This window comes from Blastomyces gilchristii (assembly GCF_000003855.2).
Source record: "Blastomyces gilchristii SLH14081 genomic scaffold supercont1.9, whole genome shotgun sequence".
In the NCBI taxonomy this organism is placed as follows: domain Eukaryota; kingdom Fungi; phylum Ascomycota; class Eurotiomycetes; order Onygenales; family Ajellomycetaceae; genus Blastomyces; species Blastomyces gilchristii.
This window is the reverse complement of record NW_003101674.1, coordinates 1,436,174-1,451,321: the sequence shown is the minus strand read 5'-3', so window position 1 is coordinate 1,451,321 and position 15,148 is coordinate 1,436,174. Positions and strand designations below refer to the sequence as shown.

Here is a 15,148-nt window from a genome sequence, read left to right as displayed (position 1 = left end):
TTATCAGTATTGAAAAAGAAGAGACTTACAATTGAAAAGTCTTATAAGATAAGAGAAATCATAGATACTTATAAATCAGATGATCTCACTTATTTCAATCTTTTCACAATTATAAGAAAAGAATGAGAAGTAATAGAGAAATCAGATGAATATCACACTTCAATAAGTAATAAGACTGTAGCTGATCATACAATAACACACTGCAGACAGTAGATATAATATAATAAAGAGCAGTCTTAAAGCAGCAGACTTGCACATGAGTCAGATTACAGAAGAAAAAGAAATTCAGAGTTGAATTTAACTGTTTACATCAGTTCAATCACAGAGATCACAGAGAATGAACTATCTGAAACATTTACAGATATATAAGATCAAGTCATCTCAACTTCTGAGAATGCTCAGAGATCAGATAAGGTTAGTTTCAATGAGCTGTTCACTGTAGTAATCTGAGCAGGTGAAGAGAGACAGTATAATATATAAGACAGAATTATAAAAGATAAAAGCTGCTGAATCTAGTCACTGAACACTATATTATATAGAGATCATATAAGAGTAGTGACTAGTAGATAAAGAAAAAGCATAAGAAAAGAAAAGAGATAATGAATTAATCACTAACTATAAGAATCAGCTGCAAAAGACAAATGTTATCATATATATCTCATTCATTTTCATATGTCATACATTTAATCTATTTCTCATGCCACATCACTCAAAAAATGTTAAAAATAAAGGAAATCTCAAAACTCAAGATCTGCAAGAAATTCAAGAGCTGTAAGCTACTCTTATAATAATATTATACATATCTCTGATTCCTCTACTACTCTGTGTACAATATTAATGTTATTTATTACAAGATTGACTGAAATGCTGATATAGAAATGTGTACATATATGTGTAGAAAAATTGAAGAAGAGTATGAGACTCACAGAACCAGAAGTCAGAGCAGAGAAGACAGAGACAGAAGAAATGAAAGAGAGAGACACAGAATCAGATAAATGACAGAAGCTACTCAGAACTGAATACTTACAATTCAGTGTGCACACAATCTTCTCTGTAGAGAAGGAAGAGAAAGTGATAGAAGAAGCTTAAGAGTGAGAGAGAATAGTCTCAGTGATGTTATCATCTTTGATTAAAATAGTCTCTGATATCAAAGCAACTAAGAACTATTGTTAGTATATAAAAATCATAAAATCAGAGATGAGAATAGTTATCAAACAAATACTCACTGATCTTAGAGTTGTACATGTAATTACAACACATATAAGACTTCTCAGAAAGAGAGAGAGAGACACAGAGAAATACAGAAAGCAGAACACAGTATACAAACAGCTTATTCTTATAACAACAGCTCAGATAAGACATATAAGTCTCATATCTGTGAGTGTAAAAGAGTACAACATCTGCATTTCTGTTTCTGAAAACATGAATATCTTTTATCTGCATTACAAAGTCAGATGACAGATATCAGAGAATAGACTGATACAGATCTATTATCTCAAAGAAATTTGCTAGAGTGAATGTCTCTGTGATATTAAACTTTACAGTTATAAAAAGCTTCTTGATATCTGTAAACATTATAACTTTATACACAGTAAAACTCATAATAATTTTTTCTAAGAATAGAAAAATCAGTATCAGAAAGAAAAAGATGAAAAAGAAAAAGACTTATAATCTCAATACTGTGAAGAAGAGAAGTGATTCTCTGATATAAATAAACAATTATCTCATTATAAATATTTAAAATGAATGTAATAATCAGCATCTATGATCAAGCTTTAAATAGTTATATTATACATAGTCTTTGTATAATAAATTATTCTGAGAGTCAGTAAGAAGAGTGAGAGTATACACACTGAGAAATGTAGTTTATTAAGTCTATACAATATCTCCTTGAAATAGAAAGAGCTGATAATAAAAGCAGAGACAGTAAAACCAGAAGTAGCAGAAGTGAGAATTACAGGAACAGAAGTAGCAGAAGCAGGAGAATCAGACACAGGGACAGATGTAGAAGATTGAGAGAGAGTGACAGAGAAAGAAACAGAGAGAGCAGAGAGAGACATAGAAGACTCAGTTATATATAATATAAACAATTTCTTCATTATTGTGTTCTTCAAGTTCTTGATCAATAATTCAACATTGAGTTCACTATCATCAGTGAATACAGATCTGTTAATATATGAAGATTCTATATAAATAAAAACAACATATCAGCATCTGTGTTTATACAAAATCATGTCAGAAAACACAATCAGAAACCTGCTGAGAAGAAAAAGATCAAGAGTATATAAGAAAATGAAGAAGATATGCTATTCATGATAGTATATTCTGACAATTATTAGAAGATAAACAAGTTCTGATCATATTTCATAATACATTACACTTACTGCTAATAAACTGTCTGATATGAGCACTATAAGAACACTTATTATGAGAACAGAAGATCAGCATCAGAAACACATACAATGTAATAAATAAACAGATGAAAAGAGTTGAATAGAAGAAGAGATAGAAATCTTGAATAAGATAGTAACATTCAATAATGACAATGATGAAGAAGATGATTGAAGAATGAGAAAAGTTAGTGAATAAGTAATATAATATAGTGAAAGTTTCTTTATAAGAGTATACATAAGACACTAGCTGAATCAGAAATAGACTATAAGATTATGAACACTAGTGATACACTAATCTGCATGAAGCTAGAGTAGATATTATAGTCATATAAGCATGACTGAATCTGATGAGAGAGAATGTGATTCAGAAGAATGTACAGTGATTTAAAAGAATGTATGATTATCAGATAATAACACAGTCACTTTCAAACTTGCTTACAAGTGTAAAGGAGTCATAGCAGCCACTAATTAATTTAGTGTATAATATTATGATATATAAGAAGCCAGTGTACACCTGTAATTGTACGCTGACAAGCAACCTTTGAATCACAATTTCTACTTCTCAATTTAAATTATTTTTATTGCTTTAAATGACTTTAAATCTTATTTGAGCATTATTAAAAAGTATTACTTTTTAAAAAATTAAAAATAGTTTAAAAAAAACCTTAAAATGTCTAAAAATAGTAACTTTATACTAAGAATAAGACTAAATGAGACTAAATAAGATTACTTTCTCATTTTTTTCAAGTCATAATCTCATTTTAAAATCTGATATATAGTTACTTTGCATGTTTTTTTAATAATTAGTCTCAGTAGAATTCATGTTAAGAAATGTATGAGATCAGATTAAATAAGATTAAATGTAAAATTTATAATCTCAGCAGTCAGTCTAGATACTTAAGTACTTGTAATTAGAAAGAGTGTTAACTGAATACTCTATATAAGATTATATAACTCACATATCTATGAAAAGAATGCTGCGTGGTTAGATTAATATACAATCAATTAATCTTTTATCTTTATTAAATAGTGAATCTGAAATTTTTAATATTTAAAATAAAGTAATTTGAAATTAATGTAATAAATATAAACTATAATTATAAGTAATATAATATAATAACTATAAAGTTTAATCTGAGTTTTAAACATAGATATATAGACATACTTTCTCACAGATATAATAAGTTTTAATATAAACATGTGTATAGAAATAAGAAAAAAAAAATTCTCTACTTCTTTCACTTTTTCAGCAACAGAAAAAAAGAAATAATTATAAAAAATATCTGTGATATTGATTTTTTTTTTTTTTTTTTTTGATTTATTTTTAAAATATTTAGCATAATGTGTTGTTTTGAGTTTTCTTTTTGTTTTTTCGCTGTAGAAGATCTGCTTTTTTGTAGCTGACCAAAGATTCCGAAAAACATTGATGTGAGAGCCCAAGTTCTACCTACTTTAATAACCCACTTATCAAAAAGACAAAATTTTTTTTTAGAGGGCAAGAGGTGAAACGGGAAATGGAGAAGAGAGCCGGGGGGATGTTCTCTCTCTTGAGAAAGAACGTTATGCGTATTTTTTTCAACTCAATCAACCAACCTTCTTTTTTGGTTTTCAGATACTAAGGGGCAAAAAAAGGTGGGAAAAGCAGAAAACACACACGTGAATAATATAAAAAACGAAATAATAAAATAATAATTTGTAGAACTTTCCCCGCCGCTAAAATCAAGGGGGAACGAGAGTGGGTTATGGAGAGAAAGTGCGTGCATGTGTTAGAGGGTGTCAGTGAGAGCCTTGATGGGTCGGTGATAATTGGGAAGGGTGATCAGGTGCCGGTGCGGGGTTGTTAAGACAGGAAATTAAAGAACATGGATAATGTCGAAAAGAGGCGGGCAAAATAGCAACACACACAAAGTTTCCCTTGTACCCACTCCTCCGATCTAAAAAACAGCAAAAATACTCATTCATTTCCCCACCGCCCATTTACTCAGCAGCCTTGGGAGCCTCCTCAGCGGGGGCAGCAGGGGCGTCCTCCTTTTGCTCACTGGGAGCGGCAGCTGGGGCAGCCTCGGGGGCGGGTTCTGCCTCAGATGACGTCCAGAGAGTCTTGAGCGCGAGTTAGATATTCATTCATATTCTTCAAGAGTTGATTAGGGGGGGAATGAGGGGCACATACCAAGTTGTCTCTCAGAAGCTGCATAATAAGGGTCGAGTCCTTGTAGCTCTCCTCGCTTAGTGTGTCAAGTTCTACGGATTCAATTTAGTTTATGTTGTTCTTTTTTTAAGTGATGTCCTCTGAATCTACAACGTACCGGCAATAGCGTCATCGAAAGCTTGCTTGGCAAGGTGGCAAGCCTGATCTGGTGAGTTGAGGATTTCGTAGTAGAAGACAGAGAAGTTGAGAGCAAGTCCCAGACGGATGGGGTGGGTCGGGGCAAGATCGGTCTGAGCAACTTCAGTCGCATTTTTGTAAGCCTCGAGCGACTTGTCAGCAGAGGTCTTGCGCTTGTCTCCAAGTGCGAACTCTGCGAGATAGCGGTGGTAGTCTCCCTTCCTAAAACCGACAGATACATCAGAAAAACAGGCCAATAGAGGATCGAAGTGGAGGAATCAGATAGTTCCTTACATCTTGTGGTAGAAGACCTTGGATTCTCCGGTTTCCGCTGAGGCGATAAGATGCTTATCGAGCACATCGAGGATATCCTCGCAGATCTTGGCCAATTCGGTCTCGATCTTTTGACGGTACTCCTTAATAAGAGCAACCTGCGACTCGTTGCCTTTCGACTCTTCCTTTTGCTCAATGGAGGTGACGATTCTCCAGGACGCACGACGGGCGCCAATCACGTTCTTATAAGCAACGGAAAGTAGATTGCGTTCCTCAACGGATAGCTCTTTATCTGCGGAAGCCACAATCTTCATGTTCTCCACCATTTCTAATCCAGAGTCAATATTTCCCTTGTCATTGTAGGCGCTTGGGAAGAGTAGCATATTTATTGCACGGACCTTCGTAGCGCTCGGCCTGCTCGGCGAGCTTGGCCAGATATACAGCATCTTCGTAGCCCATTATGAATCAAGGCTCCTACAACCGACGTATGTTAGTGTGAGGTAGACAGGGGTCCGATGAACAACACATTCAACTGTTAGACATTGATTGCTATTGAAACCGAGCGAAACGGAAAAGAGGAGTTAGCACGAAAAAGAGGGGTCATCATCCTTCTTTGGAGCATCTTGAAAGTAGAATCGAAATTAAAACCCCGAACGAATGCGCAAGATGGAACTTTTATGTAGAAAATATGTGTGACGAAGATGGGGGGTGATTTGGTGGTGGATTGCTGGGAAGTTTCCACGCGATCCAGATGTTGCTGTGACACCGCCCGATAGAACTCCACAACCAACAATGAAATACGATGAACAGTAGGCAACTTGGGAAATACGGGAGCGTAGATAAGGATGAACGTTATCAGGAGAATGCGACTCGAGAACAGATAGTCTTGGGCAAGAATACCAGAGGGTGCTGAAGCAGCGATCGAAGCTGGTTGCTGAGGCAAGGCAGTGGAATCACGCACACAAAACAAGACACGCTTCTTACCTGGAAGAGATATAACGCGTTGCAAAAAGTAAGGCAGAGGACTGACAAAGAGTTAAAATCTCGCGGGGAAGTAGTAGTTGGACGACTAGGGGGAAGATTGGGAAGCAGACCAAGCAGCGGGTGTGGTGGTGGTGGGTGGTTGGGCAGAGATGGAGACAGGGCGAGTGTTGGAATAATCGGGGGGAAGAAGAAGGTTGAAGATAGAAGAAGAAACGGAGGTGGATCAGGTGAGGAGGTGACGGAGTAGTCAGCAACACGGGCCCCTCTTTAGGCAATTCCAACTTCCGCCTTTCACAACCAACCACTGTGGCTGATAGATTGAAATAAAAAGTGTCTGACACGTACGCGATTGCTCTAGTTACCCATTATTGTATATTGTATTTCATTGTATTTCATTGATTTTCCATGACTCTCTGTACAGATTGCTCTTGACTTCGGCAAGCAATGCCCCGCAGCCTGCTGCTAGACATAACATCTACTGGTGGTATATTTCAAATCGTTTAAATGTCCCTCCTACCTTGTATTTAGTAGAGAAGACTTATATTCCTACGCGGTATTTTACACCCAGGGCGGATCTATGAACTGTGCGTTAATGTTCTCGATTCCTCAATAATTAATGCCACAGCCGTTGAGCCACCAGAATTTTGACGGCTCTAGTTTAAATTTCAACGCTAAGAAGCGCTGTGCATGCAAGGCGTATTTCTTGCAGTTTCGTGGGCACTACCATTATTTTGCTCACTACGACTCTTCGCAAGTGGCGGTAGGTGGGCAGGCTGGCAAGGCTGCAATTGAGATAGAAATCAGTACAGTACAATAAAATATCATCATAATTCGGCGCCAGTGTTCTCCCCACCTTACCCCGGTTCGTCCGTTAAACACACTTTTCAACCCAGAAAGTATCATACAACAAATCTACCAGGATTACGCTGTCCTGGTGGACGCTAAAATGGTTCTTCTTGATAATAGATAGGAAGAGGGGCCAATAGGGACACCAAGAGAGAATCAGGGCGTCACTCTTATTGCTTATTCCACGTCTCAGTTACCAGTTTAAGAGGAGACGTCTGAATCAGCCAAGACGGGACTTTGTAAAAGCAAAATTATCTACTCCAACTCTTCATGGATTAAAATGATAAAATAAGTTGGGTAAAATATTTCATCACCACATTTGGAACCATATTCCATATATGCTGGCCGGTTTCACAATTTCCCCAATTCTTCGCAGCGAATTATGTGTGGCGAGGAGAGATGTCATGTGATGTGCGTTGGGGGGTGACTGAGTCAGCAATGACGCACGCTTCCAAGGTTCCAGGGTTGCCGAAGAAAGCTAGCGTATTGACGGAGTACAATAATGAAGCAACCTAACGACATTCCTTGCCTCCCAAATCAAACATCGCTCTCCCACGCTCAAGCAAATGTACGAAGCCCTCCCTTGTAATAAAAACATATGCACTAGCCATTATTGAAGGCAGGTCGCTAACGAATAAGCTTCCAGTTCTCCCTTCTCTCTTACCTACCTTCCAACGCAGCTCAGCCTTCACATACATCCCCTCCTCACAAAGAACTACTTCATACCACGATCAAACATGCTCCGTCAAACTGCCAGACCTCTTCTCCGCGCTAGCCAGCTGCCCCTCAAGCGCTTATTCTCCGTTGCTGCCGTAGGAATGGCTGAAGGTGACGTTGGTTCTCCCCGGGCAACTGGGAAACTGTCCACTAGGTAGGTAACGTCGTTGCTTTGGTTTTTTATCAGTCCGTTCCCCTGCACACCTGCAAGACTACCCACCATCACAAACGAGACCGCTTTTCAGATGGGTCTATATAAAAGAAGAAGGCAAAGAAACTTGGTTATCTGAAAAACAGGAAAACTAATGGATACTCTGGTGTTGAACAATAGCAATTCATGGAGCAAGAAGGAAGCTGCCGATGAAGCCATGTTTATCAAGCAACGGGAGATGGAAAAGTACGTCTTCGTTCCTTTGTCATTCTTACTTCCGCCTCCCCCGATTCCCCCGATTCCCGTTCCTTTCTTACATTGAAAATGTCTTAAAGAATTGAAAAATTGGAAGGTCGGGAGGGCAGGAGCCTACAACTTGGGAAATCTAATTTACTAAACATTTGAAACTGTATCGAACAGGCTACGAAGCTTAAGAGAAAAGCTGAAGCAGCAGCGCCAGCATCTCGATGAACTTGATGCTCATATGTACGTGTTCATATACTTCTTTCCCCTCAAGTCACTGCTCTTTTTGCATTTGCAAAGAACTATAACAAGCTATTTTATATGTATCTCTCTGACGAGTGTGAAATTCCATTACAGCGAGCAACTCACCAAGGAACACGGTGGTGAGCAGAACTAAACAGGAAACTAAAAATAAAAACCGCTTCCGGATAGCTTTTTGATTCTCCTTCCCCTTCCTTTTCTCCCCAGTGCACCGTATCTGTGCAAGGCAACATTTGTATAAAGGATCAAAGGGAATTTAGGGGCAGAATATGAACTATGAAAGTATGGGGGGAAAAAAGAGAAGCTCAAACAACAGAAAGAAATTGACACTGAAACACTAGGTTGTCTTTTTTGTGTTGCTTTTCTTTTAATTCTCTGATGGGATTTTTCGTTTTGCTCCCATTCTAAGCATCATCTCCCCTCTCCTTAACACTCTTACATACATACATACTTGCTTGACCCGTCAAACAGTCAACTGGTGAAGAAGATAGTTTGGAATATATCTTTGTATATATACATATATAAATCGTTTTTCTCCTGTGTGCGGTTCATTCGTTTTCTCCATTTCCTCTTGTCCCTGTTGGATTTCTTGGTATTTCCTTGGATTCTTTTTCCTTTCCATTTCTTCCCCTGTTCCTCCTTGTAGGGTCGTCGAAATCAATTCAAGCAAAACACATGTTTTTCTTTTGAAATGGGTGATTTGCGCTCAGTTTCAAATTGGAACGTTGGAGTGTATAGTGTAGGTAGGTACAGTACCCACTGGCCTCGGGATATGTCCATATGCCGGATCGCAAACTTGGAGGCCTGGGCTATGGTTTTCTTGCTGTAGGTTTCCGTCCCAGACAAGTAAGCGGATTCATCCATAGAAATGGCCATTGCCAGAGGGGGAGGAAGTGACGAAGACGGAGAGGGGCCGGGGTAGTACAGTAAACAGTACATATACTCATTATTACTTCGTTGTCATGAAACTTCGGTGAGAAGGGTGAAATCCAGGCCCAGATAGAGCTGTTCTGGAAGCTTGATTTGATTGTCAAGTTTTAAGATGAAAATATAGTCGGTCACTCGGTCTGACCTTATTTTTTATCGGCAGGATTAAAGTAAAACTAGCGACAAGCGGTCCTAATGTATTACAAAAACTTTTGCTCACAATGAGCAGTGGAAAAGGTATTTAAAATAACGGGTAGTATGGGATACGACAGTGTACAAAATTTGATTGCCTAAAGAAACATGGGTGATGGATGATAGAATAGTAAAAATAACACAAGAGGAAAAAAGATCCCAAGGCGTCGGGTATACCGAAAAGTTTCCTACCACAAGTTGATATCCAGAGGGAAATTTTTTGTTGACTAAGCCTCCCCTTTCAACTCTTACATCAGTTCTTCCTTTACCGACGGCCCATGTAAGCTCTGTAAAAGTCATCTGCGGCACCTCCGCCACCCATCCCATTTCCAATTCCATTCCGAAGCTGGCTATATGTGCCTTGATGTTGATGGGCACTAAGAGAGCCACCTAGCTTTTGCGCAGCAGCGATCTTTGCATGTAAATTGGCCGTGCCTTGATCGATGAGTTGAAGTTGGGAAAGGTGCGAATTGAGGATACGGACGATTTGAGAGATCTGGAAGGGTGTAAAGCGTTAGGGTTAGCAAAACTCATATGTTATTTATATATAACATAGAAAAATAGTAATTGCTCAGTGGGACATACAGGTTCATCGGATTTGGAGGTCTTGCTCAAAGTGGAGGAGGCGGAATTGACCTCCTCGATCATGCTTGTCAAGTCCTGGCCCATTTCATTGAGTCGTTCGGAGAGACGTTCCGCGAGTTTGTATCTGGGCAAGATTAGTTTAGCATGATGGTTTTGCTAGAGTGGGGGGACCAGGAAATAATATGGTGGCTTGGTAATGGAGCAAGTTGGACTTACGTTCGTTCACGCTCTTGGTCAGGTCCTTGCAATGAATCCGTGATCCCAACCTGCTTCGACAACAAAGCCTCAACCTCTTGTTCATATCTATCGAGCCACGAGCTCAATTCATCTTGTTGTCCCTCTACAGATGCTAATTGGCGTTCAACTTCCTGTGTAGCTCTTTCCGCATCGACTGTATTACCGTACAGTTTCTGCACCTTTGTTCCATTTTCCACAAGCATCCGATCCCAATCGGCAACCTGCTCAGCTTGTTCTTGGAATTCCTTTTGATATTTTGTTAAATCAGTCGCCCAGCGGGTGATGATCTCATCCATGGTTTTATTTTTGAGCCGCGATTGTGCTGGAGGAGCTGGGCCTACGGTCGACGCCCCAAGGCCACTAGCGGTGGCTGGAGTTGATGTTGTTCCACCAGCACTAGTAGTGGCAGTGGTGGCGCCTGTTGTAGGTGCAGCAGTAGTTGTTGCTCCAGCAGCAGAGGTCGTTGCTTGAGATCTCACTGGAGCTGTCGTGGTCGTCGGCTTACCAAGGCTGAACATTCCACCTGCTGGCTGGCTTGAAGTAGTAGCCGGGGTAGTTGAATCTTTGGGAGTATTGGTTTTCGGGGTAATTAGGCCAGCAAATAGCCCAGCAGCAGGTGCTGCTGTCGTTGTGCTTGTAGTCGATGGAGTAGTAGTAACCGCCGTTGCTCCAAAAAGAGGCTTCTGGGCAGTTTCTGACATTGTGGCTGGTGTAAAAGCACCCGAAGTGGGTTTGGAGGAAGGAAAGCTAAATGGCTTTTGTTGTGATTGAGCTCCCGAAGTCCCAGGAGTATTGAATAGCGAACCAGATGCCTGGGGAGTGGTTGATATCGCGGGTGCACCGAATAGGGGCGGGGTCGGTTTTGCCTGTGGTTTCCCTGTCTCCACGGCCTGACCTTTAGCGGCCGGAGAAGCGAATAAGTTACCCGTACTTGGCGTTTGCGATTGGGAAGCGCCTTTGAATAAACTTGGCGCTGCTGCGGTTGTTGTAGGCGCGGCTGCTGACGATAGGGCGTTTGTGGTTACGCCTAGACTCCCGAAAGAAGTAGAGGAAGCTGGCTTTTGTCCGAAAAGAGATGCTGACTCCCCAGGTTTTGTCGATGCTTGGCTTGTGAAAAGGCCCTGCCCAGCTGAGGTCTGAGGAGGGGGTCCGGCAGGTGTAGTTGACATGTTGCCAAATAATGATGCTCCGTTCGACGGTGCTGGAGTAGCATTCCCAAACAAACCACCCGTTCCTGGAGCCGTTTTGCCTGCTTCTCCAAATAACACAGTCTGAGTTTGGCCGGATGATGCAGGTTCTGTTGATTTAGGAGTCTGGCTTGCACTTCCAAATAGGTTCGTCGCCGAGGCTTGTCCTGGGTTTGAAGGATTCCCAAACGGGTTGCTGGAAGGGGTGCCGCCAAACGTAGGTTTTGAGCCTTGACCACCAAACAAAGAAGCCGTCTGCCCTGTTGCTGGGGTTGTCGTAAACAAAGATGAAGAGGAGGAACCTGTCGTTGTTGTCGGTGTCGCGCCGATATTTCCGAAGAGACCACCAGAAGGCTTTCCGGACGCGGGTTGGGAAAATGGTGATGCGCCAGCCGTACCAAATACAGGAGGAGTATTGGAACCTGCCGATGTTGACGGGGTCCCGAACTGAAATGGGTTAGACATCGTGGCAGATACTTGCGGTTTGTTTCCCTGGGTTTCAGAACCGGTGTTTCCTAAGAGTTGGCAATAATCAATAATCTGTCAAAAATCTGGTTGGCATAGGATCTAAACTGACAAACTTACAAATGGTGAAACCCGGTATAAGTATAGCAGAGTTAGCTTGTGTAACAGTTAGAAGGTTACTATACGGGTGTCCAAGGGGTGGCAGTTCTCAGTTCTATGCCCTTAACGGTGGAAGCAGCAGGCAGCGTTCTCCTTTTGCTGAGAATCGCCCGTCGTGGTGATGGTTTTTGCAGAGCTCTTTTAGCAGTTGCGGCCAGGTCTGTGTATATTTATCGTACCATACAACCATTCGAGAGGACTCGCCCAAATTACTTCCGGAAACGGTAACAATACAGGCTGAGTGTTTTTTGGGGCTCCAGACCGCCTTGGCAGAATCCGAGCGGGCTTAAATCGTCAGATGAGGCCTTCGCTGTTTCTTGTTCGTTTGCCTGTTCATCTCACACACAACCTGGCTACTATTAGGGATTTGAAGCAGGTAATAACTTCACAAGTAACTACGCTATTTGTGTTGATCTATGGGCGTTGATCTGGAGGACTTGGGACCTTTCCAATGACAGAGCGGCGTTCCCGCCCTCCTAGCATCTTGCTGGAGCCACCCCTAAAAGGGGTGAGCTGGACGCCCCTGGGGCTCAACCATCCCGTATGCTTTATTCCTTCCTAATGGTCTAAAATTTAGTAGAAGTGGATGGCAGCTAACTTTCGCGTTATCTACGGCGTGTGAAAGTGAAGAGGAGCACTTTTCCGATGCTTCTGAAGGCATCGACCCAGCCTACGGTCTCGAACACCCTCGCCAATACCCCGGACACGCGTAGAGAAAATTGACAATTCTCCAAGCTACGGCGAGGTTCCTGGCTCCCCTGCGTACGAAACAAGGGGATTGGACGCTGTTCCAGATGAAATCGAGATTCTCGGCAACGGACCACCCAGCAGACCAGGGTCAAGGGCAAGCACAAGAGCAACCTTAGACCCAAAGATGGTACCGCGAACTATTGTCGAGAAAATCGATCCCAGTTCACCGAGCTACGGAGAAGAGCCAGGAACACGCGCCTACGAATCTCATAAAGCAGATTCTGCGCCGGATATGATATTTAAAATACAAGAACACTCGTCTCAACCCTGCATTACATCACCTGATCAACCGCAAAATAGCAGCACTGAGGGAAGCCCGGTTCCGGAAACCATGCTTTGCCGGGTTGAATCTCCAGGTGAACACGATTTACGACGCTCATTTACTGCGCACCGACGAGGCCCTAGTGATTCACTTCCAGATGTTATCCAGACAGTTCCAGACGTGCCAGGTAAGCTTTCTCCCTGCTCCTTGGCCACTCCCTTCTCGGATTTCAGAGGGACGATTGACCAAACCAGGGTCTCCAAACTCTTCGACGAGTAGATCCGAGCATCGAAGCCATGTCCGACGGAAAAGCTCCTTAACAGAAAAACAGACATCTGACGATCGTGCTGCACATGATCCCTCTGAAAATGAACCTGATGATCAAGCCCTTGGTGACGATTTTTATGACTTCGATGGAGAGGAAAATGCTGAAGAGGATGATTTCGGTGATTTTGGAGAAGCTGCATTTCAACAACCAACGGAGGTTGTCAATGAGGATACGGGTCAAATTACCAGTGTCCCCGTGCAACAACCTCCCTCACCCTCCCTTGTAAGTAGCCTTAGCATAAAGTACAATCCCAGACACAGATACAACCTATCTGGCGATTCCGAGACATTTATTTCCTGGAATCTAGCCTACCGTTGATTGGCCCTCCAAAAGAAAGAGGAACTGTAAACTGATCGGCTATCATATTCAATACAGCCGACCCTTTTAGACTTCAACTCCATAAAAAACCTCCAAGACCTTCTCACAGCAACATGCGACCAACTCAACTCTTTGTTCCCCGGCTCCGCAAATCTCCCATCCCTCCCACCCCTTTCTCCCATCCCAGACTCCGACATATTCATCACTGAACGTTCTCGATCACTCTGGTCCCAGCTTGTCTCACCACCTCCCCTCCAACCTGCCAATTGGACAAAGTCTCACATCCGCCGTGTTTTCCTCGTCTCCCTTGGCGTCCCTGTCGACCTAGACGAAATCCTCCCCGCATCCAAGCAGAAAAAGCTAGTGCTGCCCTCAATAAATTTAGAGGGCAATTCCCAATCCTCCTCCAACTCAGCTACCGGCGCTCCATCCTCCGCTAGCAAAGCGAAAAGGGATGGCCAGGGGCGGTCCTCGGGGCCTCATGGCTCAGGTCGCTCTACATCACGTAGCCGTCCACCGCGACGTCGTGGACCCGAACCTCCTCCTGAACTGGACCTTTCAGCCGTCCGTCGCCTATGCGCCACCACGGATGCTGCCCTGGATAACTTTGCAGACAACGAGCTGCGGCAGCATATCTCCTGGTTGGAGCAGATGACCGTACGTGCCAGCGAGGTATTGGAGTACTGGTTGAAGCGGCGCGATGCGCAGATTGGAGAGAAAGAGGCGTTCGAGGGTGTTATTGAGAACCTGGTCAAACATGCTAGGCAGGTGAGGAAGTAAAAATAGTCTAGCTTACTCATGCTTTTGCCCTGGTGCACGCAATGGGTATATACATACCCGGGCCATCTACGTATATTCATATGCATGCATATAATCGTCGTATCATATTTATACCCTCATCAGATCGTTGTCTTGTAGCAGGCGACGTAGATAGCAATGGAGTTAAGGAGGACGAAATAGGCCCGGGCGAAGGAAGAGAAGTCTAAAAATAAAAAGACAGAAAATAACGCGATGGGAAAAGCAGACCTTTTCTTTCCTTGCGCCCTTTTCTTTTAATTTCCCCTCTTCCTGCAAAGGAGTCCTGACTTCCCTTTCTTCGCCCACCCTACCTATCGAGATCGACACATACACCGACCGCCTTTGCAGGAGTTTATTGTTTACGTTTTATAACTTTGTTTCCTCATTGAGCATTTTCGATTCTCAACCTGGATCTGACTCTGGTAGTCTTCACTGTTCACCACCTTAGTCATATTTTAATATATATAGGAGGTACCTAGAGCCTATGCTTATTAACTAACATGTATTTCTCCTGTTCCTTTTGTGTTATTCTCTTGTTATTCTCTCAGGGCGTGAGATTTTGGTAATATCAGGTTTAGCACTTGGGTAGATAATAAATAAGCTTGTGTCTAAGGAGGGCAAAAATAAAGAAAACTTGTTTACTCAATGCCTGTCATTTCATCATCACTATGATGAAATATTTTCAATGATATCTCAACAATGCAATTAGATTTTAAGGTGATATATTATATGATGAAAATATATAG

The 15,148-nt window shown here is 42.1% G+C and overlaps 5 protein-coding genes across 5 annotated transcripts; 2 read left to right on the top strand and 3 right to left on the bottom strand.

Annotated features, from left to right (window-relative positions):
- Window positions 1-1,665: 1,665 nt before the first annotated feature.
- BDBG_17159 (uncharacterized protein) lies at window positions 1,666-2,185 on the bottom strand (the record flags this gene model as incomplete). The annotated part of the gene is made up of 2 exons (XM_031724943.1): window positions 1,666-1,702; window positions 1,854-2,185. Coding segments are annotated over 2 exons (368 nt in total), but the record flags the coding sequence as incomplete, so codon positions are not given.
- A 1,449-nt stretch (window positions 2,186-3,634) lies between these two features.
- Window positions 3,635-6,576, bottom strand: BDBG_04687 (14-3-3 family protein). Its single transcript, XM_002624777.2, has 6 exons — window positions 5,977-6,576; window positions 5,391-5,466; window positions 5,014-5,320; window positions 4,700-4,941; window positions 4,564-4,634; window positions 3,635-4,493 (listed from the first exon to the last, which is right to left on the bottom strand). Exons 2-6 carry the CDS (start codon window positions 5,449-5,451, stop codon window positions 4,371-4,373), a joined length of 804 nt encoding a protein of 267 aa, XP_002624823.1. The 5' UTR covers window positions 5,452-5,466; window positions 5,977-6,576; the 3' UTR covers window positions 3,635-4,370.
- Window positions 6,577-7,083: 507 nt separating this feature from the next.
- On the top strand, window positions 7,084-9,336 carry BDBG_04686 (uncharacterized protein). Its single transcript, XM_002624776.2, has 5 exons — window positions 7,084-7,390; window positions 7,469-7,693; window positions 7,871-7,936; window positions 8,111-8,176; window positions 8,291-9,336. Exons 2-5 carry the CDS (start codon window positions 7,560-7,562, stop codon window positions 8,328-8,330), a joined length of 306 nt encoding a protein of 101 aa, XP_002624822.1. The 5' UTR covers window positions 7,084-7,390; window positions 7,469-7,559; the 3' UTR covers window positions 8,331-9,336.
- Window positions 8,202-12,141, bottom strand: BDBG_04685 (nucleoporin Nsp1). Its single transcript, XM_002624775.2, has 5 exons — window positions 11,908-12,141; window positions 10,115-11,837; window positions 9,899-10,022; window positions 9,120-9,809; window positions 8,202-9,017 (listed from the first exon to the last, which is right to left on the bottom strand). The coding sequence occupies exons 2-4, from the start codon at window positions 11,785-11,787 to the stop codon at window positions 9,579-9,581; spliced, it is 2,028 nt and encodes a 675-aa protein (XP_002624821.1). The 5' UTR covers window positions 11,788-11,837; window positions 11,908-12,141; the 3' UTR covers window positions 8,202-9,017; window positions 9,120-9,578.
- Window positions 12,142-12,397: 256 nt separating this feature from the next.
- Window positions 12,398-14,384, top strand: BDBG_04684 (uncharacterized protein; the record flags this gene model as incomplete). Its single annotated transcript, XM_031721790.1, has 5 exons — window positions 12,398-12,454; window positions 12,527-12,564; window positions 12,616-13,145; window positions 13,213-13,508; window positions 13,662-14,384. The coding sequence occupies 5 exons, from the start codon at window positions 12,398-12,400 to the stop codon at window positions 14,382-14,384; spliced, it is 1,644 nt and encodes a 547-aa protein (XP_031578656.1).
- Between the last annotated feature and the right edge of the window lie 764 nt (window positions 14,385-15,148).

Coding starts and splice junctions, on each gene's coding strand:
- BDBG_04685 (XM_002624775.2), bottom strand. CDS start 11,787: ATGTCTAACCCATTTCAGTTCGGGACCCCGTCAACATCGGCAGGTTCC. Junction 10,023..10,114: donor GACCAAGAGCGTGAACGAAC/GTAAGTCCAACT, acceptor AATCTTGCCCAG/ATACAAACTCGCGGAACGTC. Junction 9,810..9,898: donor CCTCCAAATCCGATGAACCT/GTATGTCCCACT, acceptor ACACCCTTCCAG/ATCTCTCAAATCGTCCGTAT.
- BDBG_04686 (XM_002624776.2), top strand. CDS start 7,560: ATGCTCCGTCAAACTGCCAGACCTCTTCTCCGCGCTAGCCAGCTGCCC. Junction 7,937..8,110: donor AAGCAACGGGAGATGGAAAA/GTACGTCTTCGT, acceptor TGTATCGAACAG/GCTACGAAGCTTAAGAGAAA. Junction 8,177..8,290: donor GATGAACTTGATGCTCATAT/GTACGTGTTCAT, acceptor ATTCCATTACAG/CGAGCAACTCACCAAGGAAC.
- BDBG_04687 (XM_002624777.2), bottom strand. CDS start 5,451: ATGGGCTACGAAGATGCTGTATATCTGGCCAAGCTCGCCGAGCAGGCC. Junction 4,942..5,013: donor AAGGTCTTCTACCACAAGAT/GTAAGGAACTAT, acceptor TGTCGGTTTTAG/GAAGGGAGACTACCACCGCT. Junction 4,494..4,563: donor AGCTTCTGAGAGACAACTTG/GTATGTGCCCCT, acceptor CTCGCGCTCAAG/ACTCTCTGGACGTCATCTGA.